At 39.5% G+C, this 26571-nt stretch overlaps 1 protein-coding gene across 4 annotated transcripts in view; it reads left to right on the forward strand.

Annotated features, from left to right (window-relative positions):
- The window catches only part of RABGAP1L (RAB GTPase activating protein 1 like), a 227785-nt gene that overhangs the window by 115845 nt on the left and 85369 nt on the right, over nt 1-26571 (forward strand). For all 4 annotated transcript variants that reach the window (XM_038144430.1, XM_038144433.1, XM_038144431.1 and 1 more), the window contains exons 14-17: nt 4705-4818; nt 15414-15488; nt 18881-19006; nt 20394-20537. In XM_038144430.1, coding sequence (XP_038000358.1) covers nt 4705-4818; nt 15414-15488; nt 18881-19006; nt 20394-20537 — 459 coding nt within the window. The remainder of the gene's footprint in view (nt 1-4704; nt 4819-15413; nt 15489-18880; nt 19007-20393; nt 20538-26571) is intronic.

The following is a 26571-nucleotide window of genomic DNA, read 5'->3' on the forward strand; positions in this document are numbered from 1 at the left end:
AAACAAAAAATACACCAAAAATCTGTTCCTTCAGCAAATGCTTGGCTACTGAGCCAATGTCATAATGTCAGTAACATGCAGCTGGCAAGTCAGTGTTTAAATTTATGACTTTTCAGGATTAGGAAGCACTTTATTGAGGGATATCCAACTCCAGATATCAGCAGAAGATGTGTTTCACATCCTGGCTAAACAAGTTGTGAATATCTGCGTTGGCCTAGGAATTTTTACTTTCCATACAATGTGTAGAAAAGTTTCAGTATCTGATCCTTAAGAAGCATGACACACCAGATTTCCTGGGCATGGTAATTTTAAATTATAAAAGCCCATTTTGGTTTTTTTCCCCCTTTTTTTACTTTCCTTGATACTCTGGATCTAGCTTTTTTTTAGCTAGTGAAGAGATGAAGTACAGGCAGGACAATGTGCTGCCAAATCAGCTCTTTCAGACTCACCAGAGATGCAAACCTTTAAAGTGTGGCAAGCAGATGAACTTGAACTGAGTCTCCAGCACAGAGAATCCCAGACTGGTTTGTGTTGGGAGGGACCTTAAATCTCATCTCCTTCCAACCCCCTGCCATGGGTAGTGATACCTTCCACTAGAAAATGTAAATCATATTTCTGTGTGTAAACACGTGATAAAACCCAACTTGAAAGAGTTAAAGGTCAGAGATAAGCCTTTGGAAGTGAAGTACAGCATGAAAATTGTCTACTTATGTACATAATGGCATATTCTTGATCCCATGGAGTTCTTTTGTTTTGGGTTGTTTTTTTTCCTGGGATCTCTGCCTGGTTGAGCACACAAGGAATAGTGCATATCTAATGAGCTGCTTTCTTTTTCTTTTTCTTTCCCCTTGCTGTGTTTGCTTTGTGTAACCCTGTGCCTCACTAGACACCATTCAGATCAGGATTTGAGGCTGGAGTTATTATTCTCCTATTTGGCATTTCTGCAGGACTCATCACTACAGTATTTCAGTGCTTCAGATGTTAATTGATTTTCATAACACCCCACTGAGATGGGGAATTATTATTAACCAGGGAAATGGAGCACAAGGAGATCGAGGTCAGAAGTGCTGCCCAGTTTGAATGCCAGCTTTGAGACACCTGTTATCTGGTTTATTATTTATTCACTAGTCACATTAAACTCTTGAATTCCTTTAATTACAACTGCAATTCTGCATCTCTCATACTGAGTCAGAAGTTGGAATGCAGGCAGCACAGTAAGGAGAACTCAGCTGAGTGCTTTTGGGATTTTTTCATTAGGGATGTGCCTGTTTTCATGAAAGTAATTTTGGGCAAAAGTGGGGCAAGTATTAAGTCTCAAGAGATTTTTTTTCTTTCTTAATTTCTTCTGGCTGATACAATGCTCATTCTTCAGTTCTTGAAACAAAATAAACAAGGCTCTACCTCCAGGAGTCTCTTCTGCTCCCTAATTGTAATTCATCACCAGAGTGGCTCCACTTGTGACAACAAATGAGTAGAGATTCTTTTTGGAGTGTGTGTGAGATGTTCTTAATTTAAAAATTCCTGAAATGAATGCATAAAGATTGTCCTATATTTCTTTATTGTGGTTGCTTATGTACTCCTAATTTTCTTTTAACCTTTATTCAACATAAACAGTTTTCTGTTCTCTTTGTTTTATTTCTGTGTCGATCTGCCTCCTGGTATCAATGGCCCGTATTCAGCAGCTTCTTGATAGCTGGAAATGGCAGGAGTGTCAAGGACTCAGCGTTGCTCCACTGCAGAAATTCAGCTGTTCTGGAAGAGAGACAACTCAAGGCAGAGCTGTTCAGTAGCATGGCAGCTGTCATAGCATTGGCATATGAAGATAATTCTTTTCCTCAGTAGAATATTTTCTCTGAGTTGACAGGAATTTTAGAAGTAGAGATCATTACAATCCTGAATGCCTTGATAGCTATCTCACCTTAGTTGTTTGGTTTTTTTTTTCCTCATAAACTAACTAATCATGACTTTCAGAAGACTAAAAATGGTCTGAAAACCTAAATGAAGGAGTCTATAAACTCATGTGCTTTGGTACTTGAGAGCAGTGCTATCTACAAACTCTACTGGAAAAAAGATAGAAACTTAACTAAAGTATTTTTGATATATTTTAAGTAGTTCAAAACTATCTTCTCCCTAGACTAATTACTTGTTTTTCTTCCTTTATGAGTTTATCATATTTCAAAGATAAGGTGTCTTTTGAAGAGGAGTTAATTCTTCAGTCTTTGCATGTAAATCTTATTTTGGGTCCATTTAATTATTTTCCTCTAGATTTTTTAGACACAGCTTTCATTAATAGGGCTGAATTAAGACTGCTTCAGGCTCCTTTTAACTCAGTAAAAGTTCATGTGCATTTGGGCCTTTACACAAATATTTTTGGCCCTAACTTGGGCATTCTCCTTGTCAACTTCTGTGTGCTCAGTTACACTTTGGCTTCCCCAGTCAAAGCAAGAGAAGCTCTGAGCAATCGAGCACAATGTCTCAGCTTGACTGGAAAACCTTGTGTGTGCTGGATGTGGTGATTTTCCTGAAACTTCCCGTGGATCTTCTCAAGTTCATGCTGAAAAATGTCTGTAACAGATTTCTATAATAGATTCTGTAACTTTGCTGGTAGATCTTAAATGCTGTTTCAGGCATTTTCTCACAGTTTAACTGCATGGTCAGATGGATCTGGGAGGCAGACTGCACTTATCCAGCCTCTCTGGTATTTGGAAGCTGTGGAAATGAAAATAATCATTAAAGAAGTCTGACTAGAGAACTGCTTGTTGTAATTATTTTGTTATTAGTCTGTGTTTGTTTGCTTGTGATTTAGACAGTGTGGTTAATTTTGGTTGCTGATGGTTGCACGGTGCTTAGATGTCCTGAGAATAATTATGATAACGCAGCAAAAGCATAAAAATGTGTTTAATTTTCTCCAGTGGTACCAGTTGGCATAATGAAAACATCACCTTTCTTTGTAACCTTTCCTTTCATGCATATAAAAATGTGCCTGGCATTTTAGAGGGCTGGAACACCTCTCCTGTGAGGAAAGGATGGCTGAGAGAGCCAGGGGTGTTCAGAATGGAGAAGAGAAGGATCCTGGGAGGCCTTAGAGCCTTTCCCAGTGCCTAAAGGGGCTCCAGAAGAGCTGGAGAGGAACTTGGGAAAAGGACCTGGAGTGACAGGACACAGGAGGAATGGCTTCCCACTGCCAGAGGGCAGGGATAGGTGGGATACTGGGAAGGAATTCTTTTCCTGTGAGGGCAGTGAGGCCCTGGTAGAGGTTCCTCCATCCCTGCATCTCTGGAAGTGTCCAAGGCCAGGCTGGACAGAGCTTGGAGCAAGCTGGGCTAGTGGAAGGTGTCCCTGCCCATGGCAGGAGGGTGGAATTGGATGAGCTTTAGGGTCCTTTCCAACCCAAACCATTCTGGGGTTCTGTGGCTTCACAAAATACAGATCGTGTTGTTTTCTGGTACTAGAGGTATTAATGTCAAAGGGAAAGCCCCAGTTGAGATCACTGAACATGAGAATATTGTATTTGGATAAATCAATGATAGCCAAGATTCAGAGAAGCCATCAGCTTTAGGGAGACAACACTAAGTGATGTTTGAGCTTCTTGCAGCCATTTCTTTAGCTGCCATTGAAGGCAATGCAGAAATGCAGCAGTGGCTGTCATCTCTGGGGTAGGAGCATCTCCCTGGAGTGACTCCTTGGATCCAAAAGGGGACTGGAGCTGGGAATTGCTGCAGACTTCTGGCGAAGCCTACCAGGCAGCTGCATTACTGTGTGGCACAGGCTCACTGTAGAGACTTTATGGAATTAAAAAACCACTGAAATTCAGGAGATTACCTGGTTGCTGACTCTAGCAGGTGTAAAGAAGCTTTTTTATGGAGAATCCTGGTTAACAAGACACAATCTGAGAGCTTAGAAGCTTTTCTGTAACAGAAATACTCTGTTTTCAAGATAAAAGTTATTTGTAAGGCCTTTATATTCCAACTTACAGGAGAAGGTTTTGTTGGTTTTTCCTTTAGGATTGCAAAGGTAATGGAGAAAAGCACCATTTGATATTTGCCAACCTAAAGGTGCAGCTCACTGGAACCTGAAGATAATAAACTGTTGTAGTTCCAGCTCTGACATTTTGATACAACTTCCTCATCCACACAGTGGTGTTCTTTAGGTCTGTTTGCAGTGATTCCCATCTTTTTATAGAAATCCTTTATGAGTTTTTAATTAACACTTTTTATGGTGGATTCATACATACAGCATTTCAAATTAGTAGCTTTAAGCTTGCAAGACAGAGACAGCCTAATTTTTTTGTGGTTTTTTGGGTTGTGTTTTTTTGGGGTTTTTTTTAGGTGTAGATTTTTTTGTGTGCGTTTGTTTGTTTGTGATGTTTTTTACTGCCAGAACAACATGGTAAGTATATGATCTGTGGTAAAAACTCACCAACAATTAAACATCTGGTAATTTCCTCTGAGTTCTAAAGCTGAACCTTAAGCCTGCAGGACAGAAAACATGCCATGTTGCTCTTGTTCCACTGTCTAGCTATAACTGCATAAGAGACCACAAAGGATTTTCATTTTCTTCTCAAAGCATTTTTGGAGAAGTCAGTAAAGCAGTTATCTAATGTATCCATGTTGAGTACATGTTGAATTTTCTATTATGTTACATTTAATTATACTGTTAATGGCTTAATGTGTCAGGATTTTTCTCTTTATTTTTTTTTTACAGGATTCTGCTCAGGAGAGTGTCATCAAACGAGATATCCATCGTACATATCCAGCACATGATTATTTTAAGGATACAGAAGGAGATGGGCAGGAATCTCTGTACAAAATCTGTAAGGTACAGTCAGTACTCTCAATTTTAAAGCCTGTTCCATATTTTGTGTGACTTTCTTTTGCCCTGCTAACCCTGTTGTGGTCCAAGTTATTAATCAATAAGATCTTAAAGCTTTGTTTAGATTGCATGTGGAGACTGTGGTGTTTCTGCATTCCCCTTTACAGCCTTGCATTTGGTACCTCCTAAGGTGCAGGTGAGAAGAGGCTCAAGCTGGCTTTGCTGAGGTGAGAGGGAGGAACCTTTTCAGAGGGAGTGGTGTAGGAGCTCCTCCTTTCTCTGAGGTGGAGAGATTTGCAGAGGAAGAGAAACAAACCCTGAGAGCAAGCTCTGCTGTGAGGTTAAACCAGAATGTCTGTAGATAATTACCTGGAGAACAAGTTTTTGACCATTCCACAAGCAGTGTGTGAGCAGAGCTTTTCACTCTGAGCTGCCAGATCACCTCCAATGAAAAACACCCTTTAATTTTTCCAATTTGCACGTGGGAAAGTCGAGGTACTAAATCAATAGATTTGTCCATCTTGTACAGACAGATTTCTTTTGTTTGAGAGAGATCTAGAAGGTAAAATGTTGCAGGGACTTTTCTGCCTGGCAGTTGTAGACTTTGCTGTGGTTTTGGCAGTCAGTTTTTGTTTCACTTTTTTTTTTCTAAAATTCATGTAGGATATTCTGTAGAATATTATATAATGTAGAATTCATTCTGTTCATATAGAATGAATGATTGCCTTAGGCAAAGCCATTTCCCTTTCCCTTCCTCTTCCTTGTTGCTGTTTCCACCTCCTGCTGATTAATAGGAATGATGGAGTTGTCATAGCAAGCAGAAAAAAGTATTGAGCCTTTGGGGTATAATGACACATTTTCCTGTTCCCCAGATAAATTCTGTGGTGATACAAAGTCCTATTCAAATAATAATTTGGATGACTATTAAATATAGCTGCTTAGCTACTGGGATTCAGTGTTGTGAGCAATTCACAGTTTAAAAGAAATACAAAATTAGGGAATAAAGAGAACTTTCAAGCAATGGTAGTGATTTCTTCCTAATCTTGGAGGGCTCTAGAGGGCTACAGGAAACAGTTCCTGTGCCAGTCTATGAAAAGATTAACAATGCAGGTAATTGTGGGCTTGTCACTTTGATACCATTTAAGTGAACAATGATGAAATAATTCAGTTTTTCAAGAATTAAATGTGAGAAGTATGTCATAATGAAGGCCTGTGAGTGTACTGAAAATAGATCACGACAAGCTAACACAAAAAGCCAGAAGTACAGGTTCCATTGGTGAAGGTGTTTTGATTGGAATTCTGTAGCTCCTGTAGCCTGCCAAGCTCAGAATGTATAAATGCTGGACAAGTTCGAGCATGAACAAGATACACTTTAAAGAGTTAAAAGACATTTCCAGCCACCAGGTTCCTAAACAAGCACTGAATAAATGGATTTCAGTCAAAGCATTGGGAATATCCCTTCTTCATTCCATGTAGTCTGGTAAGTCACCTGAAAGAAACCAGAAAGTCCTTTCTCATGAAGACGTCTTGGTGACACAGAGAAAAGGGGATGGTAAATAATGAGGTGTAAAGGATGTGGAGATGGATGAACCTCCTGTAGGAACAGTTTGACTTGAGCAACTCAGTGTTTTGCAGCTGCTGCAGCTGCTTTTAGTTACAGTGTCCAGAATTAAGGACATCTATTCTACATTGGACAGAATCTGTAAAGTTCTGTGAGGATGATGAAAGAATCTGGGAACATTCTTTGAAAAGAAAAATTATTTTTCATTAAGGTATCTCAGTCTATTTTGTTTAATAAAGAACAAATAAAGGAGTGAATCTGTCTGAACTGGAAGCAACCTAGAGGAATTATCTGTCCAGCAGGCAGCTTCAGAAGGGCACAGACATTCCTGGGTTGTTTCCTTTCTGTAGGAAATGTGAATAATTCTTTGTGTTTTCTAAATCTGGAGGCTTTCCTTGCTCTCAAAGCCTCTCCTGCTCCTGCAGAGAAAGTTGCTGTAGCTGTTAGTTATTGTATCAAGGTGCCCCCAAGGTCAGGAGTAATGTGCTCTGACTCTGTGATTCAGAAGGCTGAACAATTGCTCTATTAAAACTATACTATATTACATTAATACTATATTATAACTATACTAAAGAGATACTATATTATACTATGCAAAATATACTAAAGAAAAAACCCTGACTGTCTGAGACAGTCAGGACACAACTTTGAGCCAAGGAAACAAAACAATCCTCAGCAGAATCCAATGGACAAATCACTTTGGGTAAACAATCTCCATAACACATTCCATGTGTGCCAAACAACAGGAGCAGTGAATAGAGATAAGAATTGGTTTCTCCTCCTCTCACTGCCTTCCCAGGAAAAATCCTGGGAGAGAGAATTATGTCTCTCTCTGTTCAGAGAAGGTGAATGCCACAGTTAGTTCTCTTTTCTTGAAGGATCTTGAAACTCAGAAGTGCTGCATCCTTGACAAAGAGAAAGACAAAAACTCCAGGAGGCTTGTGTGGATGAACAAGGTGCTCCTGGACAAACTCAAAGACAAAAGGAAGCCTACAGAGGGTGCAAACAAGGGCACCTAGTCTGGTAGGAATACAGAGAAATTGTCCAAGCAGACAGGGATCAGGTTCGGAAAACTAAAGCCCTGAGAGAGTTAAATCTGACCATGGATGTGAAGGGTGACAAGAAAATATTCCATGGGTACATCTGTCATAAAACTAAAATTAGAGACAATGTGGGAGAAAATGTTCTTTCCTGTCCAGAAGGAAAGGGCAAACCTGCTTAACCCGGGACATGGACAAGGCTGAGGTACTCAATGACTTTTTTGCCTCTGTTTTCACTGGCAAGTGCTCCAACATCACTGCTGAGGCCACAGAAGGCAAAGGCAGGCACAGAGAGAATGAAAAACTGCCCAGTGCAGAAGATCAGGTTTGAGATGATCCAAAGAGCCTGAAAGACCACAGAACCTGATGAGATACATCTGTGGCTCCTGAGGGATCTGGCAGATGAAGTTGCTAAGCCACTGTCCATTGTACTTGAGTCATGGTCATCCTGTGAAGTTCCCACTGAGTGAAGATGGGGAAACTTAACCCCCGTTTTTAAAAAGCCAAGAAGAGAATGGTCCAGAGAGGCCTTAGAGCCCCTCCCAGTGCCTAAAGGGGCTCCAAAAGAGCTGAAGAGGAACTTGGGAAAAGGACCTGGAGTAACAGGACAAGGAGGAGTGGCTTCCCACTGCCAGAGGGCAGGGATAGGTGGGATACCGGGAAGGAATTCTCTTCCTGGTAGAGATTGCTCAGAGAAGCTGTGGCTGTCCCATCCTTGCATCTCTGGAAGTGTCCCAGGCCAGGATGGACAGGGCTTGGAGCAAGCTGGGCTAGTGGAAGGTGTCCCTGCCTGTGGCAGGAGGGTGGAATTGGATGAGCTTTAGGGTCCTTTCCAACCCAAACCATTCTGGGATTCTGTGATCTTTGATCAGAGACCTCTCTGTCTGTCCATCAAATTGAGGGCTGCTCTTCCTGTGAAGCATTTTGTGTTTACCTGGAGTTGAATGACCTCTGTCACCCAGCCACTTGTTCTTGATAGAACATGTTCCGCATAGCAGCTTTGCAGTCACTTTCTAATTCCCTGCTCAAAACAGCTTTGTCTGATCAGCAGCCTTTGTTACTGTGCTATTTTTATGTGTTTTTATTTTCACTGTTTTTATGTATTTTTATTTTTACTGTGCTATTTTTATGTTTTCTTTAAGGTTTGGGAATATTTGCAGCATGTCTTTCTGCAGGGTTCTGTGAGTGACCTCACCTTCACTCTCTGGATTAGAACTTACTTTATTCCTACCTTTGGCTTTCTCTCCTTTAATCAAATATTTGAGTGAGTAAGGGAATGTTCTATAGCAGCTCAGTTCCCTGAAAAGCCTTCGGGTAGTGGTGTTGGTGAAGGGTTTATGAAAATCCTGGGAATCTTAATGCCTCTCTCATTCTTTTATGTGCTTGTTGGTTCAAAGAAGGATTTGGGAAGCATTACTTTCTGGTAGAACAGCCACATCCAGTCTTCAACATGGAATTATTCATAAATTTACTGATTACACTTGAAGGGTTTAACCCTACTTGCCAGTATTGAGATCAGACACAACTGCTGGGGAGATTTTCAAGCAGAGATTTCCAGCATTTCCACTTCTCCTTCATCCTTGCATAGTTTCCCTGAAAGACTGTGGCTGTGACAGATGTCTGTTTGGGTCTGACTGAACCTTGAATTTATGATTAATAAACTGTTGTCTCCAGTATGTGCGTTTTCAAGAAATATTATTAAAGCCTAATTAATCTGCTTATAACCTTGTCATTCCATTGGGAATAAAAAGTAATAATCTGTGTTGAAAGTAATAATGTGGCAGCTTTATATTACTAGAATAACTTTTACCAGAGGTGCTGGGTACTTATGCCTTTATTCTAAAGTGAAAGCAAGAAGTTTGAAGAATGGGATTTTTGAATATGGCTGGGAAGGGTCTGTCCTCAGGTGAGAGGGTAGAAAGCTGAAAAGCATTTTCTTCATTCTCTGCTGAAATGAGAGATGATCTGAGCTGTCAGATAAAAAGGAAAATCATTAAAAGCTCACTGCCTCATTTTAACAGGTCTGCCAGTTTTTGTTCCAACTCTTTATCTCCTCTTCAGAACAGTAGGAAAGCAGGAAAGATGGGAACTTTTTCTGTTGCAGAACATTTATGTGACAAAGTACCTAAAAATAAACTTCAGGACTGACAGTGGTGATAAGGAATGAAAAGAGTTTCAGATTCTAGACTGGAGATTTCACTTGAGGACACCACTTAAGCTGGATTTTCACAGAGCAAATTTTGGGGAATCTTTGGAAAAACTGCTGCTTCTTGCCTGCTTTCTGTTTAAATACTCTGCAAATTCTAGCTGTGTTTGAAGAGCTCACCTCAGTGTTACAATGCATAACTGAGTAGTGCTCAGAGCACCTGGCAGAATTAATCCTCTCAGCTCTCTGCAGTGTGTGCCGTGCAGAATTTAACACGAGATGTGTTTTCCCTAATTTTCTGATTAAAGCAACTCCTATTTAACAAACAACCACTGTGACTCTAATGGGGAACAGGGAGCATAGTGCAGGAAAATCAATCGGGTGAGCTGGGACTGGGCAGACTGGGAAAACAGACACAGTGTTTTTCAGAAAATTATAGAATTACTTCTCAGAGGTTCAGGGCTGGTATTAGTGTTTCTCAGTAAGGTGAGGCCTTGCAGAAGGATATAAATCCTTTGTATCAGGATCTATTTTGTTACTAAATATTTATCCCTTTCTGGATGAGGTTTGTAGTTTTTTTCCCCAGTCCTGGTCTCACTTGCCTGAAGGTTTTAGGTGCAGGATCAGAGTGGTAGCTGGTTTGCTGTGAGACCAAACACTGTGTTTTAGTTACAGGGTGTGTTTTTTGGTACCCACATTAAAAGAGAGAATAACAAACTGCATTCTAGCAATGCTAACACTGAGTGGGCTCCATTAGGGGTGGTTTAGTTTTTGTTACTGTATATTGAAATATGGAAATCTTTGAGCTGCTCTTCTGAAACCAGCAGCTTCTATGCCCATGATAAGCTGTGAGTGATGGGTTATGCTTCAGCAGAGCTGCTGCTTAGTGCTGGCTGAAAGTCTAATTTTCATAGGGTTTTTTTTTACATTTTCATTTCCATTTTATTTCAGCATGTCTTTTCATATAGTCACCTCACTGTGCATGTATTCTTCCACATTTTTCAATCCTTAGTATCTCCTTAGATTTACAAGTGGGAAGTTTCAGTGTTTGTCCAGGGGTAATTATTTGTCAGAGAGCAGATCTCTTTTGTTCCTGCAGAAATCTATTTACCAATTACAGGATAAACACAATCAGTGAAGAATATTTTTCACCTATTTTTAGTTGTTCGTTTTCTTTGCTCCTGGGTTAAAGGAACAGTGCTAGTAAATATTGTTATCTTGTTTCATTCAAAGGATTTTTAGTGTTACCTTGTCTTCTGTTTGCATTGTAATAGGGATCCTTCTCTGTGCATCTCTGCTTAACAGCCCCATTCTTGCACACAGTGAAAGATGCAATGAAATGATACAGAATGTTCCACTGAGCCTGTACCAGTGGGAAGGTCAGCTCTGGAATCCTGAATGCTGGGAGTGGTCTCTTTGGGACCTGCCTGGTTGAAGGTGAAGATTTCTTCATCCTCTCAGCTCTCCCGGCTCTGGCAGAGGCACATTGTGTAACAGCCTCTTCCTGGTGCTCCATAAATGAGTATCTAGTGTCTAAAAATATAGTTTTCAGTTAATGCAGAAATTCCTTGTGTAATGTGATACATACTCAATGCTGCACCCATAGGAATATTATTACTTTCAGACTCTCAGTATTATAATAAATTCAGGTATGGAGTTTTAAATTCTGCTGTTACTAAAATCATTTAGTGACTGAGCATGTAATAAAATACCTTGTTGTGAAAACATTAAAATAAAATAAAAATTACAAAAAATAATAATTTAAATAATGAGAAAGATAGTAAAATACCTTGTTGGATGAAATGTCTGCATCAAAGTATGGATGTTTTACCTGAGACCCTCTGAGTTTCAGACACCATGGAAGTCTTTTAAGTCTCCTAAAGCAGACTTCAGCACAGAGCTATGTCTGTGTTAAACACTGAGCAGCTTCCCTTGGTCATTTCATACAAATCAAGAGAGGCATAACCTCTCCTCTTCCTCATTTAAATCTGCTGGAATCCAAATGGAGGTTTTAAATTCAGCCATCTTTCCCTTCATCTTTTAAATGCTAGTACATGGAATTTTTCTGTCTACAGAAGACTCTGATCTTGGGCGATTTCCCCCGTTAATTATTTTGAAGAAGAGTTTCTGCCCAGCCCTGGGTTCTTGGTTCACTTTCCCAATGTGCAGATGGTTCTCTGTCATGGACTTTGAGGAGACTCTGCTTCCAAAGAATTCATTTTCTAATGATGATGTACTAATAACTCCATAGTAGCTCCTCTCAGAATACAGATAGTTATTTAAAAGATGTCTCTATTCTATGAGATAGACATTTAGTTAAAAATGAATGAAAATAGGCTTCAAGTCAGAACCTTCATTAAATCCCATTTATGAGACAGAGAATATTTAAAATCTCAGTTAACTGGGGAATCGTAATTGGAAGTTCCTCAAAAGCTTAGGAGAATAATAAGTTAAAAACTGTGAGATGTCACAGGTTGTCATGGGAAAAATCCCATCCTCTTGAAATTAAATAAAGTTACAATGACTGCAGTGGAAATAGGGGATTTGGGATTTTGCCTTGTTTTTATATTTCATGTGGAAAATGAAAGTTCTTTAGGAGCATAAATCTTAAATAGTTAATCTTAGACTGTTAGTTAATGATATGATATTATGGTGGTATCTGTAGGCAGCATCCTTATTTTTGAGGTTATTCTGGTTAATTACATCATATTTCAGCACTATCAAATCCCATAGGTTGCTTAAAAATAAAACAGTATAATTGGAAATGGGATGTGCATTAAGATTCCAAAGTCTCTTTGCATTGGGTAGATGCAATGATAGCTTGCATATTTTAGAGACTTCATTAAAAACTAAACCTTTTGTTGTCAGGATTATGATGTTTTGACTTTAGAGCAGAATCTTTCTTTGTTTGGTCTAATTCTGATGCAGAACTGAAGTTTGTGTCCAAGTATCTGATGACAGCTGCTTGTCAAGATCAGATTTTGGGGAAGGACCTTGTGGAAATGAATTTCAAAAAACTCTTTTTCAAAATAAATTTCAAAAAAGGGGATCAAGCAGTTAACTTTTTTCATGGTTTTTGGTTGCTTCAAAGGTGTTTTAATAATGACATCTTTTTACTGGGGCCCTTTGACATTTTTCTCCTCTATAGGCAGTGTCCACTAATTAATATCATATTTTTATTTAAACCAAATTATCCAGTACTTGCTGATTTGCAGTTCCATGGATCAACCTTTTTAGAAAAGTTTCAATTTTTTCATCTCTTCTGTTTTAATCAGGCAATTAGTGGTTTACCAGTTTACTTTTCCCCTCAAGCTTTTTGGGTGAATACTGTCCGTTCTTCATAAATTTTCCGTAATTTTACTCCTTTTAATTTAGGATTTCTTCTGATATTCAGTTGGACACAGATCCTTCAACACATCCCCTGTTAGGAATGGTTCCAGCAGGATAACAAACCCTGTGATTCTTCTGTAATAAAACAAACACAAGGAAAGTTCACAGGGATTTTCTGCTGGAGCTTAAATCCAACTCCCTTACATTGATCATGTATTTTCCAAGCAGAGACTTTGCCTTCCTGCTCTGGATGTGTTTGAAATGGATTTATTACGAGCTCAAATGTGTTTAGGAAGTTGATTATGAGAAACTTTGCTGTTCTTCCTTCATATTTTTGTATTTAACTGTAGAGTGAGGAATTTTTTGTACCCTCCTTGTTTTCCCTCTTTTGCTGTAACTTCAACTTCTTTCAAAATCTCATAAGAAGCGTGTTTTTATTTCTTACAACTTCCTGTACTTTTCAATCTATGTCAGTTTTGGAAGGAAGCAGTTTGTTTTCTCCAGTGTGTTGATTTCTCAACACTTATTTTAAAATAACTTGTTTGAATTAATTTATTGCTATTTTCAGCAGATTATTCACTATAATGATTCTCACAACAGAGAACCCCCAGGCATTGATAATTTGATGTTCATTTTTCAGCCTAGATTTTTTTGAAGTAAATTAGAAGTGGGTTTTTTATAGTATGAAGAAATCATAAATCAGATTTCTCACTTGTAATTCTGCACATCTGTTTCTAAGTGGAGCTGGCCTATCAAAACCAGGAATAATACATCATTCAGGAAAGCTACAGAGACAAGACATTAGGCATCTACAAACTGATAGATCTGGGCAACAAACAGATAAAGACTCATGACGGTGATTAACCAGTGGATGATTCTAGTTAATGATAGAAAATATTAATTTAGCATCTAAAGTAATTTCTGTGAATTTAGTACTTAGTAGCTAATTAGCTTCTTTACGGAGAGCATCCTTTTTTTTCCGATTGAATTTTGTATCTGCCAGTGCACACTTCTCAGGTTAGATTTTATGTTTGACTTTTGTGACTAGAGCTGTTTTGAGCTGGTAAGCTGGATTGTGATGGTTCATTGAACATTTTTTCAATGCTTTCTGCGACTTCTTGAATTTTCTTGTCCACTGAAACTGAGCAATGGACTGGCATTATTTTCACTCAGCTCCTAACTAATGCCATCTATCAGCTTTCAGAAGAGTGGTGGGCAGTACAGACAAAGGGCAGAGGGCTGCAAGTCCCAGGTCAGCTTTTCCTAAAGGAAATGTAAGGCTGAATTGTTTACAGTGACCTTTAAAGGAACTCTCAGAATATTCTGCACTTAGAGAAATCCTGTCTTCCAGAGTCAATGCAGAATTCCTCACAAGTACATCAGACTGAAAAGTGGATTAGCTGATCCTTGTGGCTGCTTCCTCCCCTGGCTCTGCCCTTTGCTTTGGTTTTCCCTGGCTGCATCCTCAGTACTTTGCTTTTTCTCTCAGGATGTCACTCCCTCTGGTGTCAGTCCTGCTGCTCCTGCTTAGACTTTCACAAGTTTCCACAAATTCTTAACATCCTCTGACAGCTCTTTAAAAACAGTATCTGTCTTCCCATCTTGGAAAAGTAAAGGGGAAGGAAAGGTTAGTTATTTTATTTGGGGGATTTTTTTAAGAGTAAGAAAAAGCGTGTCTCTCATAGCGTAGGAACATGGGTTTTGTTCATTCTTCAACATAACAAGGGCATGGAAAAACTCTTTCTGATGAAATCTTCAGGTTAGAGTAGTTCTCAGCAGTTTTCTGACCTTAGGTCCTGTGCTTGCATTATGTCAGAACTTGTTTTTCCAAAAACAAACATTCACTTTCCCCACAGCACAAACTACCCTGGTTTTCATGTTATATTTGTTGCATTGGTAAAGTTCTATCATTACTCACCTGAGCTGAATTATCCTTGATTTAGGTGAAGGGAAATTGCATCCATCTCTTTTTAGGCTGATTGAAGAATGCAATTAGTAATTTACAGCTGCAGCTTCTGTGGAAGGTTGAGAGTGACCTTGTGGGTGTTTTTAGAAAAACCTTGAAAGCACAAGAGTGGTCTCAGTTTTACCCCCTGTGTGATTTTAGCCTGAGTAGTGTTTCATAGAGAATCATGGAATCACAGACTGGAAGAGACCCCAAAGTTCATCCCGTTCCACCCCTGCCATGGGCAGGGACACCTCCCACTGTCCCAGGCTGCTCCAACCTGGCCATGGACACTTCCAGGGATCCAGGGGCAGCCACAGCTCCTCTGGGCACCCTGTTCCAGGGCCTGCCCAGCCTCACAGGGAGGAATTGTGTCCCAATATCCCATCTAACCCTGCCCTCTGTCCGTGGGGAGCATTCCCTGTGTCCTGTCACTCCAGCTCCTGATGGAATGAATCTCTTCAACTTCTTTGCAAGCACCTTGAGACCCTGGCAGTGTCCTGCACAGCTCCTCGATGGGAACACAGTTTGGTGATGCCTGCATGCATTTTAAATACTGTTTGATTTTCTCTTTTCTAGGCCTATTCTGTCTATGATGAAGACATTGGCTATTGCCAGGGACAGTCCTTCCTTGCAGCTGTGCTTCTGCTTCATGTGAGTTAATTGCAGAATAAAAGCTTTGATATTTGAAACCAAGGCAGCTGTAAAATCAGTTGTAGTGCAGCCATGCTGTTTGACAGATATTTATTGTTATTTATTTGCCTGTATTAATTTTCCTCTTGTTGCTTTTTGGCTGTAGAGATTAATGGCTCCTACCATTCATGAATGTAGATTTCCTTTATCTGGGAGAAATCAATTAAATTCTCAAGTACTTCTGTGACAAAACCTGAAACCAATTTGTTACATATTAATTTTTTTCTTTTAATTTAGTTGTCACCTAAGTGAGCTCCCTTTGTGTTTATGGGGCGTTTAACTCCAGGAGACATTCTCAGAGCAGCTCATCAAAGCAAGTAGTCCCACTAATTTTTTGGAAGATTTTTTTCTCCTAGGGACATTTTGTAATATCTTCTGAGGGAAAGCTGATTTTTTTAACCTTACTATTTTAGCCTGTAATCAAAAAACTGCACAGACTTTGATCTGTTGCTTCCTTTATAAACACATGGGTATGTGTCCAGAGATAAATAAATAAATACACAGTTTTTGTAGGTGCAAGATGCTTTACATTTGATGTCTCAGTGGCAAAGCAGCAGTTTCAAACAGTGTATTTATTGAGGTAAAGTCTGTCTGAATAAGCCACCGCAAAGCTCAACCACAATTCTTACTCAAGCTCTTGCCTCCTTTTTCTCACAGGTTTTAATTAGTAAAATCAGTCAGGATTGAAATACCTTTTGAAGTGTGGCTTTGAGACAGCTGCTGGTGTTATGTGTGTTACACATACGCTTCCCAGGGCATTTGGAACTCAGATTAGTTTAAGTTGTAATTCCTAGGGAGAGCTGTGATTCCTTGAAGTCTTGAGCGCCGTGATACACAGTGACAGCGTTGCGGAGAAGCTTTACATCTTTTAAAAACAAACCCAAAAGAGTCCCATTATTGCAGTCTAACATATACTCTAAAATAGCTTATCTAGCAGTTATTTTGCCATTAATTTTTTACCAAAGCAGGATTTTGAAGCTGCACTGGAAAAATGAGCCATTTTCAATACCAGAGTTGTTTAGAAATGTGTGGCTGTCATATTTTTAACATTGGACTAATACCTCAGCTCCTCTCCTTTAGTGCTGTCCTGTCATTACTACAAAGAATCAGGTCTGTTCTTAGTGTTTCTGCAGCTGGAGGAAGTTGCCCTGCATACAGGGAATGTTAAATGGAAATTACACTCATTTTAATATACTCTTTATAATTTTTGGCTTCATCAGAGGATATTAAAGTGAAATGCTTAGAGAAGGGGAGAAGCACAGAGTTTCAATGAGCCCATGTGACTGAGGAGCTTCCTAAGATGCCCTCAAACTCCTGTTTTTCTCAAATTCTCCAAACAATCTGTATGCTGTGAACACTTGTAAGACCCTCCTAACTGTTCTACCTTCTCATGGATTTCCAGACCCCTTCCTTTCCCTTTTTCCCTGGGACAGGTTATCCTTTCTCTTCACTGTAGATGTGTTTCTGGCATGGTTGGGTAGCCTGAACCTCCATTCTCTGGTTTTGTGATTTAACTTCTCATCAAATTGTCATCAAGGGTATGCAGGTAACTTCTAATCACAGGGAAACAGTGTTGCCAACTCTAATAATTGCACTGTGAGGCTCACAGTATTTGACTTTTTTTTCTTGTCTATGTTTCAGAGTCATTGTCTGTGGGGAAAAAAACCACCTAAAATTACACTTCAAAAAAATTACAAATTTCTAGCTTTTGTGATTTCAGAGAAACTGTAGCAAAGGGCAAATAGCTAAATGCTAAAAATCAGAATGGCAATGCCCAAAATTTGTGTTCTGCTTAAATTAAAAAAAATTATTCATGATTTTGAATTCTTGGGGTTGGTAATACTGGAGAAACTCTGTTCACTGAGAGCAAGGACTTGGGGAACTCTTTGGCCTAGTCCTGACCTCTGTTCCATGTCCCTGTCTCGGGGAAGAGATGGTTGGCAAAGCACAAGAGTCTGACTGAGCATGGGGGATAGATGTGCCTGTGCATGAGCACCTGTCATTTCATTAGAAACAATTGTATTTTACCAAAACCCCTGAAGTCTGCACTCATTGTCTTACAGAGCAGATTCAAGCCTTTTGATCAGGATCAAATTATTTCTTCCCTTTACTTTGTCTGCAGCTTTTATATGCTGTCACTGGGGATCATTCCATCCAGATAAAACTGTGATTAAGAGCTGTGAAATTCCTAAGCATTTGTCTTGGATAAATCAAGCCCAGACTGATAGGCATCAGCCAATCTGGAAATACTTTGTGCTTACCAGTTACTTTCCTTCATGATGTCCGAAAATGAAAATGAAACTGTCTGCCCATGGCCCTGGAGACAGGGCATAAGATGAAACCCTGAAGGGAAATATCAAGAGCCTAAAATTCTCTTGGAAGAAAATGCTGAGCTTTTATCTGTAGCTGGTATTTGATAAGAAGCTGGCAGTAGGCCAAATGAGTGAATACACTGAAAGGTCAAGAGATGTTCTTGATTTTCAGCAGTTGTTTTCGTTTGTTACAACCTGGTGCTTCCAAAAGAAAGCACATTTGGAATGTGATGGAGAGGTTGATTTGGGTTCTGTTTGTGCCTGTCATTATTGTGTTACCTGAAGGCACAAGGGAGGGTGGTGTGGGGGTTTTGTGACACAGGGCTTCCCACTAGGTCAGCATTCAGTGGGCTCAAGCCAGCAAATAGCAATGTGGAGTGGCTCAGACAGTTGTGTTAGTGTCACCTTCCAAAGCTGTGTTGGATGAGAAATTTTGCTCAGAATGAAACAGAGATTATGGATTTAGGGCTTCTGAAAAAGTCAACATGGTAATAGATGGCATTGTAGGAAACCTGACTTCAGAGTTTGATGTCCTGGGGTTTGGATGAAAGTGGGTGAGCATTGTTCTCACTAGAGGTTGGTTGTACCTTAGTTCTCCTGAATTTTTCCCATTTAACCAAGTATCTCTCATGAGACATCACTGTCATGACTTGTTGCCTTTTTATTTTTTTTTTTAATTTTTACATTGTTTTTATGTGCCTGACAGTTGTGTACTGGTTGTTCTCATACCTGTTTGACAGAAAGAATGCTGCTGACAGTTGTGCTGCTGTAGGGATGTAGACACACATGAACCTGTGATATGATCCCACATTTTCTTCAAAGAAAGCCTTACAGAGCCAAATCCAGATGCTTATCAAGGAGAATAGTCCCACTGAGATTTTAGTTTGTTAATTCATCATTCACAGTACTTGGCTGAAAATTCTAATACATTCCAGGTTCTGAACTCACTGTGCACAAGGTGTTTGAATGTTTGTGTCTGTGTAAGGCATGTCCAGCCTCAGCTCTGTTATTAACCTTATTTTTGTGTCTTTTTCCAAACAGATGCCAGAGGAGCAGGCATTCTGTGTGTTTGTGAAAATAATGTATGACTATGGCTTGAGGGACCTCTACAGAAATAACTTTGAAGATCTCCATTGCAAATTTTTCCAACTGGAGAAGTTAATGCAGGTGGGGCCAGAGTAACAAATTCTCCTTCGGTTTGTTTCATAAATGGAAATACTGGCATGAAGAAGAGACGAATGCTTTGCTTCCAAAAGCTATTGGACAAAAAAAACCCCAAACCTCTCCTTTTATAGGAGGGGTAAAGCAAAGTTTAATAGCTGAATTCAAGCATCTTGAATCAGATTTGTTTCTAGTTTCTTTTGTCTCTGATACACCACTTCTACAGCTAATCTTTGTATGCTAGCAGGTATTTGCCTTTTCCCCCCTCTCTGTTTGCTCCCTCTCTGTTTCTGATGTTGTTTAGAGAGAATATCTCTGTGCTGTTGAGGCCAGTGTATCCTTTGGACTGCCTCCATCATTGTCCTACTTCCCATGAATTATGTGGGTGTTAAGAGGTCAGGCAAATCAGGACATCCTGATGCTTATGAAATACCAATCAAGTGTGGCAGGTTTTATTGTCTCTTCCAAGACACTGCTCTTTTTTCAGCTGGAATTATTTCATGGAGCAGTTTAGCACAACTGAAGGGCTGCTAATGTTATACATTGTTGTTGTGACTAATAAGGAATTACTGAGAGTTCATTGAGCCCTGCCCTTCTCTTGGCACAGTGAGAAAAGCTCCTAGCTGAAGTCAACTCTCACAGATAACCATAGGTACCTCTGTGGGATATACTAAAACCAAACAAAACAGACTATTGCTAATTTAATGGTATTTTTTCAGATTGCAAATTGGGCATATTTCATTCTTGATGGAGTTGAATTGCATACTAATTAATGTGACACTTCAGCATATGGGCTTCTCAATATTTACTTGTGTCCACAAAGATTTTGTTAACAAACAAAACGGATTTTATCAACAAATATACTCTTACCAAAGATACTTTATTAAGTGGCCGTGTCATCACTGTTCAGTAGGATTTTCAGTGCTTATTTTGTGTTGTTTGGATGTGCTCCTAGTTAGAGAGATGGTCTGCTGGAGTTGTGTGCTCTGTTGCTTTCAAGCTCTGCAAAGTGATCTGGTTCCTGTAGCCATTGTTTTTTGTGGCAGAAGCATTTCTAGCAAGACACAGCAAAGGAGTAATTTAAAAATATACAGCGTGACACAGACTTTACAACTGCTCTGCCTTTCAACTGTTGAAGATTCTGTAACTTCTCAGGATAGTCTCAGTGTATTCTTTGGTACTGTGATAGAATCCACTGTGGATATCTTACTAAAAACTGTAACCATGAGCACTGAAATTTATCAAGAAACATCTTCATTGCTCAAAAGAAGCCAGGCTTTCACTTTGTTGTGGTTTTGGATATTTAGCAACCGTGGTCCTTACTGGAAGTATGGATGAAGAACTCAAATTAATGAATAATACTGAAACATTTATTTTTTTTCCTTTATTGCAGGAGCAGCTACCAGACTTGCACAGCCATTTCTCAGACCTCAATTTGGAAGCTCACATGTATGCATCCCAGTGGTTTCTCACTCTTTTTACTGCCAAGTTTCCACTCTGCATGGTCTTCCACATCATTGACTTACTACTTTGTGAGGTAAAAAATATTGAATCAGAAATTCCTTCCTCCATTCCATCAATGTTTCTTCTTGTTTTATTTAGTTTTGTTGAAGTCCTTTACTGCTTAATTATAACATCTGTGTAGTTATGTAGAAACCATGGTTATATGGCACAGAAGATGTTCAGTGAAACACTGGTTTGGTTTAAAATTAGAACTGTGGATTGCCTCATTTTTTGCTAAGGGGTCTAATAACGAGTGTCTGCACACACCTGTTTTTCATTTAATTTGTTAAGTAATTATTCAGAGTTAGGAATTTCTTGAAGATATCTAGTATGGAAAGCTCTCGACGTGGCCTGACTCAGAGTGCCCACAGACAGAAAAGGTGGTGCATGGTGGCCTGGTATTAAACAAAGAGTGAGAAGGGCCAAACACAACTAAAGGAAACTCTTTCCTTTTGGTTCTTTTCCCTGCTGTTCCAACTAGCAATGCACTACTCCAGATACAAAATGGTGCTGTAGATATATCTACATTTTCTTTTAAAAGCCAGTCAGAATAGGTTGATAATCTAGAGTATTTATTTTGGTAAAATAGCAGTTCTTCCTTCTGTAAATGGGAAGTCAGAGTATACGTGGCATTACAGCTGCTTTTAAACGTGTCACTGATTTCCTCTCAATTTCAAGGGGTCACAAACATGAGAATAAATAGATAGATAAAATATTTGATAATTTTAAATGGTCAAAGCTTCATGAGTATGGAACACTGTTGACTCTAGTTCATTTTGTTAATTTGTATTGTGAAATATTTTCTCTGAGAAGCTTCAGGCTTGCTGCAGGTAGGATTCAGTCCTTGAGACTTTTCTTATTCTGTATATTGGTGCTCAGTTATCAAAGCAAGGTAGGGCAGTATTGGCAATGTTTATTTCAGTGTGTCTGAAGCAATTGGGGTGGGAAAGAAGGTGGAAATCCAAGGAGAATCCAAGGGGAAAGTAAGAGAGTGCAACATTAGAATATGCTGGGGAAAGAGAAACTTGTTAGTGTTTGTGGAGGGTCATCACACACAGCTAAAGGAGCCTCTTTTACTACAGCCAAAAATAAACCAGAAAGAGTGAGAAAATTTATTTCAAGTGAGAAGATACATGCAGACATCAGACATCTTGAGGAGACAGTGTCCTGAGGCACCAGTGTGGGCTATCAGAAAAATGTTCCTCAGAGTCAGGAGTCAACCACTCTCAAGTAACAGGCAGGTCTGAGAATTTGTGGGAGGGGCATAGATTAAAGTCATGCTAAAATAAAAATCTAGTTGGCCCTCATTGTAGACAGCAAGTCAATTCTGTAGGTGTATGGCCACAGGCAGAGCCAGGATAAAGCTCTTCCTTGACAGAGAACTGAAGTTGTGTGTCCAGTCAGCCTCTGGAAGGAGTCATGGGGGAAATCAAAACATAATTTTTTTCTGCATTAAATTGTTCCTTACTTTATCTCTGAACAGCCAGCATGCTGGTAATTCTGGCAACTGGAAGGAGAAAAAACAGTGGCAGCTGCTAACACTGAAACATGTTCTGCAGAAAAAAATCCCCAGAAAAGCAAGAAGCCTTTGAAGTGAATTGTCTTATGTTTTTAAAAACAAGCTTCCAGCCTTTTCCTTAATTTGCCATAAATACAGAAGAATTTTAAATACTCTTCAAGTTCCTGATTTGTACTTTCTCCACATCCTTGTCCTGTCTGTGGTTACAAAATGTTCACCTTCTATGCAACTCTTATAGGAAAGAAAAAATTAGGGGAAGAAAACCATTTAAAACCATTGCTGTTAACTAATAATTTTAAGAGAGCCACTCTGGTTGCCTTGAAAATATTTGAGTTATGGGTGAACAATTTGTGTCTTGGAATAGCTGATCTCTAGAGGTCCCTTCCAACCCCAGCCATCCAGTGATTCCATGTCAAGCAAGAGTTTTAGTATTGGCTTGGGTTTTGGGTTTTTGGTTTTTGATTGTGGCTGGAAGAGTGAAATTGATCCTTACAGATACTCAGCTTTCAGTCCAGAGAGGAGAGATGCCTGTTGGAAGTGCTGCAATTTCCCAGCTGACCAGGGAGGCTTGTTTCCTTCTCCTGCCTGCACAATGGCACAAGCTGAGGATAGAACTCCTGGGCAGAAGCATAACTGTGAAACAGGAGCTGAAGTTATGATGGGAATTAAGTTTTATGGAGGAATTTTTTTAATCCCATCAAAGTGGGTGTCACTACAGTCAAGGTCTTCTCATCATTCTCACGTGAAATATTGCTGCAGAGCTCTTTTATGTAAATTTGCACAAATTTGGGATTTGCCATGGCTTCTATGTGACTGAGTTATTTTATTCTGTTGTCCTCTTTGCACCTTATTTTTTTTTAATTATTATTTTCTAAGTTGTAACCAAGCTGTTGAAGATGCAAATAATCCCTCCAAATTACTTCAATTCCCAGTGATCTTAGAATATTACCTGAGTAGTTCTGGGGCAGAATCTGTCACCCATCCCCATGTGGAAATGAAATATTTCAGAATTCTTTTTCTTCCCTGTGACAGAAGCTAGGGGAGAATGTTGGGCTTCAGGCAGGTACACCACCACAGTGCTGTGGTACATCTTACAAGGCTCAGCTGCTTGTAATAAAAACACAAACCTACTGATCCAGGTGAAAGTTTTACTGTGATTACAGCAAACTGTGTGGGTTGGAGCCTGGAGATCTTTCCTCAAGGTTCCTTTGAGCTGCCTGTTGCAGCTGCTTCATTTGTCTTTTCCCCTTTGCTATTTCTGTTTGCATTGAAGAACATTTTTGTTGATGAAAAGCAGAGTTGTATTTGGACTTGTCAGTCTTATCTGTCAATATGACATGATGTTATTGAACACTTCTCAAGCCTGCTCTGTTTTGCTGTCTCTTTTTGTTCTATTTTAAATTATTTATTTGAAGTCATGCTCAGAAATAGCAATTCATCTAGGTAAAGCTCTTGTCACTCAGAGCTGTCCTCAGTGCAACAGCTGCACCTCGGCTGTGCTACAGAACATCAAACAGTTGACATTTCACTTCATTTTATGTTTTAAACTATTCATTTAAAATGAAAATATTTGTTTTAAAAACACTAAATAAATGACCTTCAGTAGGCATTTAGAAGAGAAAAACAGCCCAAACCAGTTGGCAGATAATCTGTAAGCGTTTTCAAAATTGTCATGATTTTCTTTTTTTGGCTTAAAAAAGAAATTTCTTTAACCTTTTGTGATATATACAGTTCTGCCATAACTAAGGGAGGTGCAGAGCTCAACCTGTCATTCCATTATTAGCTGAGAATTTTGAAACACTATGGGTAACCTCCATTTTAGGTTGATCTGGCTATTTTTGTGTACAGTTTTGGGGGATATAAAATACTTAAGGATAGTACTTCTCTCCTTTTAGGCAATATGCAAAAACCTCTCCTGCATGCTGCCCTTCCTGGGCTGGCACAGACATTGTTTATTTTAGTGTCATAATACATAATTTGACTATGTAATTTGACTGCTAAGCTGCTGTTCTGACTGGATCGTGACTGGATGCAAAGGGGTGCAGCTGATTATCAGTTTTGAGTATGAAATTATTGAATGTTTATTAATACAGCTAATAGCAAAGAAGGGAAAGTGCCTTTCACAGGACCACAGAGCACAGTGCAAGAAGGGGGAATTGAAAGCTAGAATACCATCACTCCTTGGCCTTTACTTACCAACTGTTGCTTTCAGAATATTGTGTAAAAGACTTTTTATGATCGATTTTGAGAAATTGTCTGTTGTAACAAAGGCTGATAGGTGTCTTTAAAAACCATTGAAAATGTGAGCACTGCGGTGCTGCTAAGTGAGCACTTACTGATAGCTAAAGCATGGCACCCACATTGTGGAGATGTGGTTATCGGGAGCACTCCTTCCTAATGAAGCCCTGAAAATCAGAGCAGAATCACAAGTATTGATGCTGAGGAGTTGATTTCTGTCTTGTGTGTGTCTTGCTGGGGATGGATGTGCCAGGAGACGCCGTCTGGTAGCGCTCAGGGCTGGCCGAGGAGGAGGGACCATAACAGCCTGCTATTTTTTATCTGTCACTGTCACACTCTTCTGTGATGCCTTCAACAGAGCTGAGAAAGAACAGATGAACATTTCAATTTATTAAACTTCCTCAGGAATTGAGTCAAGAACAAGCCCACTTCCTCTGTAAATCTGCACTGAGATGAAATGTGAATTAAATAGAAGACTGTGCACAGTTGTTTATCTTTTGTGGATCTATAGGGAAAGAAAAATTGAACTTTTCAAACTTACCTCTATTGCCATGTTGTCTACATTTGTTAACCCTTCCAGTTATGAATATTTTAAGAAATCATACAAAACACAAGAATAGACTTGCTAGAAATAAAATCTCTTATGGTAACAGCATATTAAAAGCTGGGCTTAAATTCTAAGTAGGCATAGATCTGTGCTGGAGCTGTCTGTGTTATTTCAGTACTATTTCCCAGAGTGAAGTCAATGTCGTACATGTTAGCTGGGAAAGGCCAGGAGCCATCTGTTTGTGTTCCTTTTAGGAATACAGGCAAATAAATGTTGGCATTCAGGCCGTGTCCTTCCTCCTGCCCCATCCCTTTGCATCAGGCCTGCTGGAGAGCTGAGTCTTGCTGAAGCCCTTATCAGCCACTGCTGCTTCATGTAAAGAGACTGGAAAGGATTTCTTTCCTAGACTGCTATAATTAGCTTTTAATTAATTTAGGAGGAGGAAAATAGGTTTTCTCAGACTCCACGTGGATGACTGGAATTTGAATGTGGATGTCCAATGGTAATGCTGGTATGCTGCCCTCAAGGATCTGTTGACATGTCAATCATCATGATCACTTCTGCAGAAGTGGGAGGTCTGCAATGGAGATAACCTCAGGTTTACTAGACCCAGATGTTTACCTTTGATGTAGTTAGATGAGTTATTAAATCCAGAGGAAAAGTAATTTTAGCCTAATTCATCGGAGGATCTATGGATGTAATCCTCTATGGGGGCTTTTCAGCACTAGAACAGAAATAAACATAAAAAGAAAGAAAGAAGGGTGTGGGATTTGATTGTGTGTGTGTGCTGCATGAGAAACTTCTTAAAGCTTTTGGATGTGTGTGTTAAAGACATTCTGATTATAATGATAAACAATTTTAAGTTCTTTTCAAAGTGAAGGTTACAAGTAGTATAAGGTGTTTGTATGTAAAATTCAGTCGACAGCAGAAATGCTGGAGGTGTGTAATACCATGTTCTGTATTGCCATGGGGACTGGGGACACAAAATGTTCTAACAGAATTTATAATAATTCAGGCTTGCACCAAGGAGAAGAGTGTTTTAATAGAGAATGGAATCTGAGAGGTTCTAGGAGAGGGTTTGGCATAACCCTTGACTCAAGGATGTCCAGCTGTTCCTGTGAGCATCCATAATTTATGTATCTTCCACTCATGGCTGCTGCTCGTTCATCCCCAGAATAACAAGGCTGATGATAAACGCTCAGCATGAGCAAAGGAAAAACAGTCTCCCAAGAGTCTGCACTCCCAGATAACTTAGGAGAACAGAAGGTGGTACCTTTTGGGTGATGTTGATAAATTTTGTGGTTGGTCCTAGATGTTAAGGCTGCTTCTTAGAAATGTTCTAAGATCTGGGTGAAAATGATGAGTGACTGGTTTGGGCCTTAGAGGGGTGACACATCTAATGCCACGTTCACACTGTGGCTCTGGATTACTCTCCCCATTGCTCATGAAATATTTTAGCCACCTGCTAGTTGATGTTCACTTGGTTGTTTTTTCTAGGAATACAGTAAATTTCCATAATGCTTACTTAACACTAGTGCCATCTGCTGTATTGGAATAGCAGCATATCCTAAACCATCTTGGCAAGCTTCAAAAACACTTTAGAAATAACTGAAGGAAAGTATCATAAATGAGAGAGTGATATTCCATGGGCAAATCCAGGAAGCTGAGCTAATTTGGGAAGTGTTTTTAAAGAAGAGGGTAGCGCAGTCTGCCTGTGCTGAAACACTTTCTGTTGCTTTGTGCTTGGAATCTGAGGCTTTTACG

The sequence above is a fragment of the Motacilla alba genome, chromosome 8 (genome assembly GCF_015832195.1).
Source record: "Motacilla alba alba isolate MOTALB_02 chromosome 8, Motacilla_alba_V1.0_pri, whole genome shotgun sequence".
NCBI lineage: Eukaryota > Metazoa > Chordata > Aves > Passeriformes > Motacillidae > Motacilla > Motacilla alba.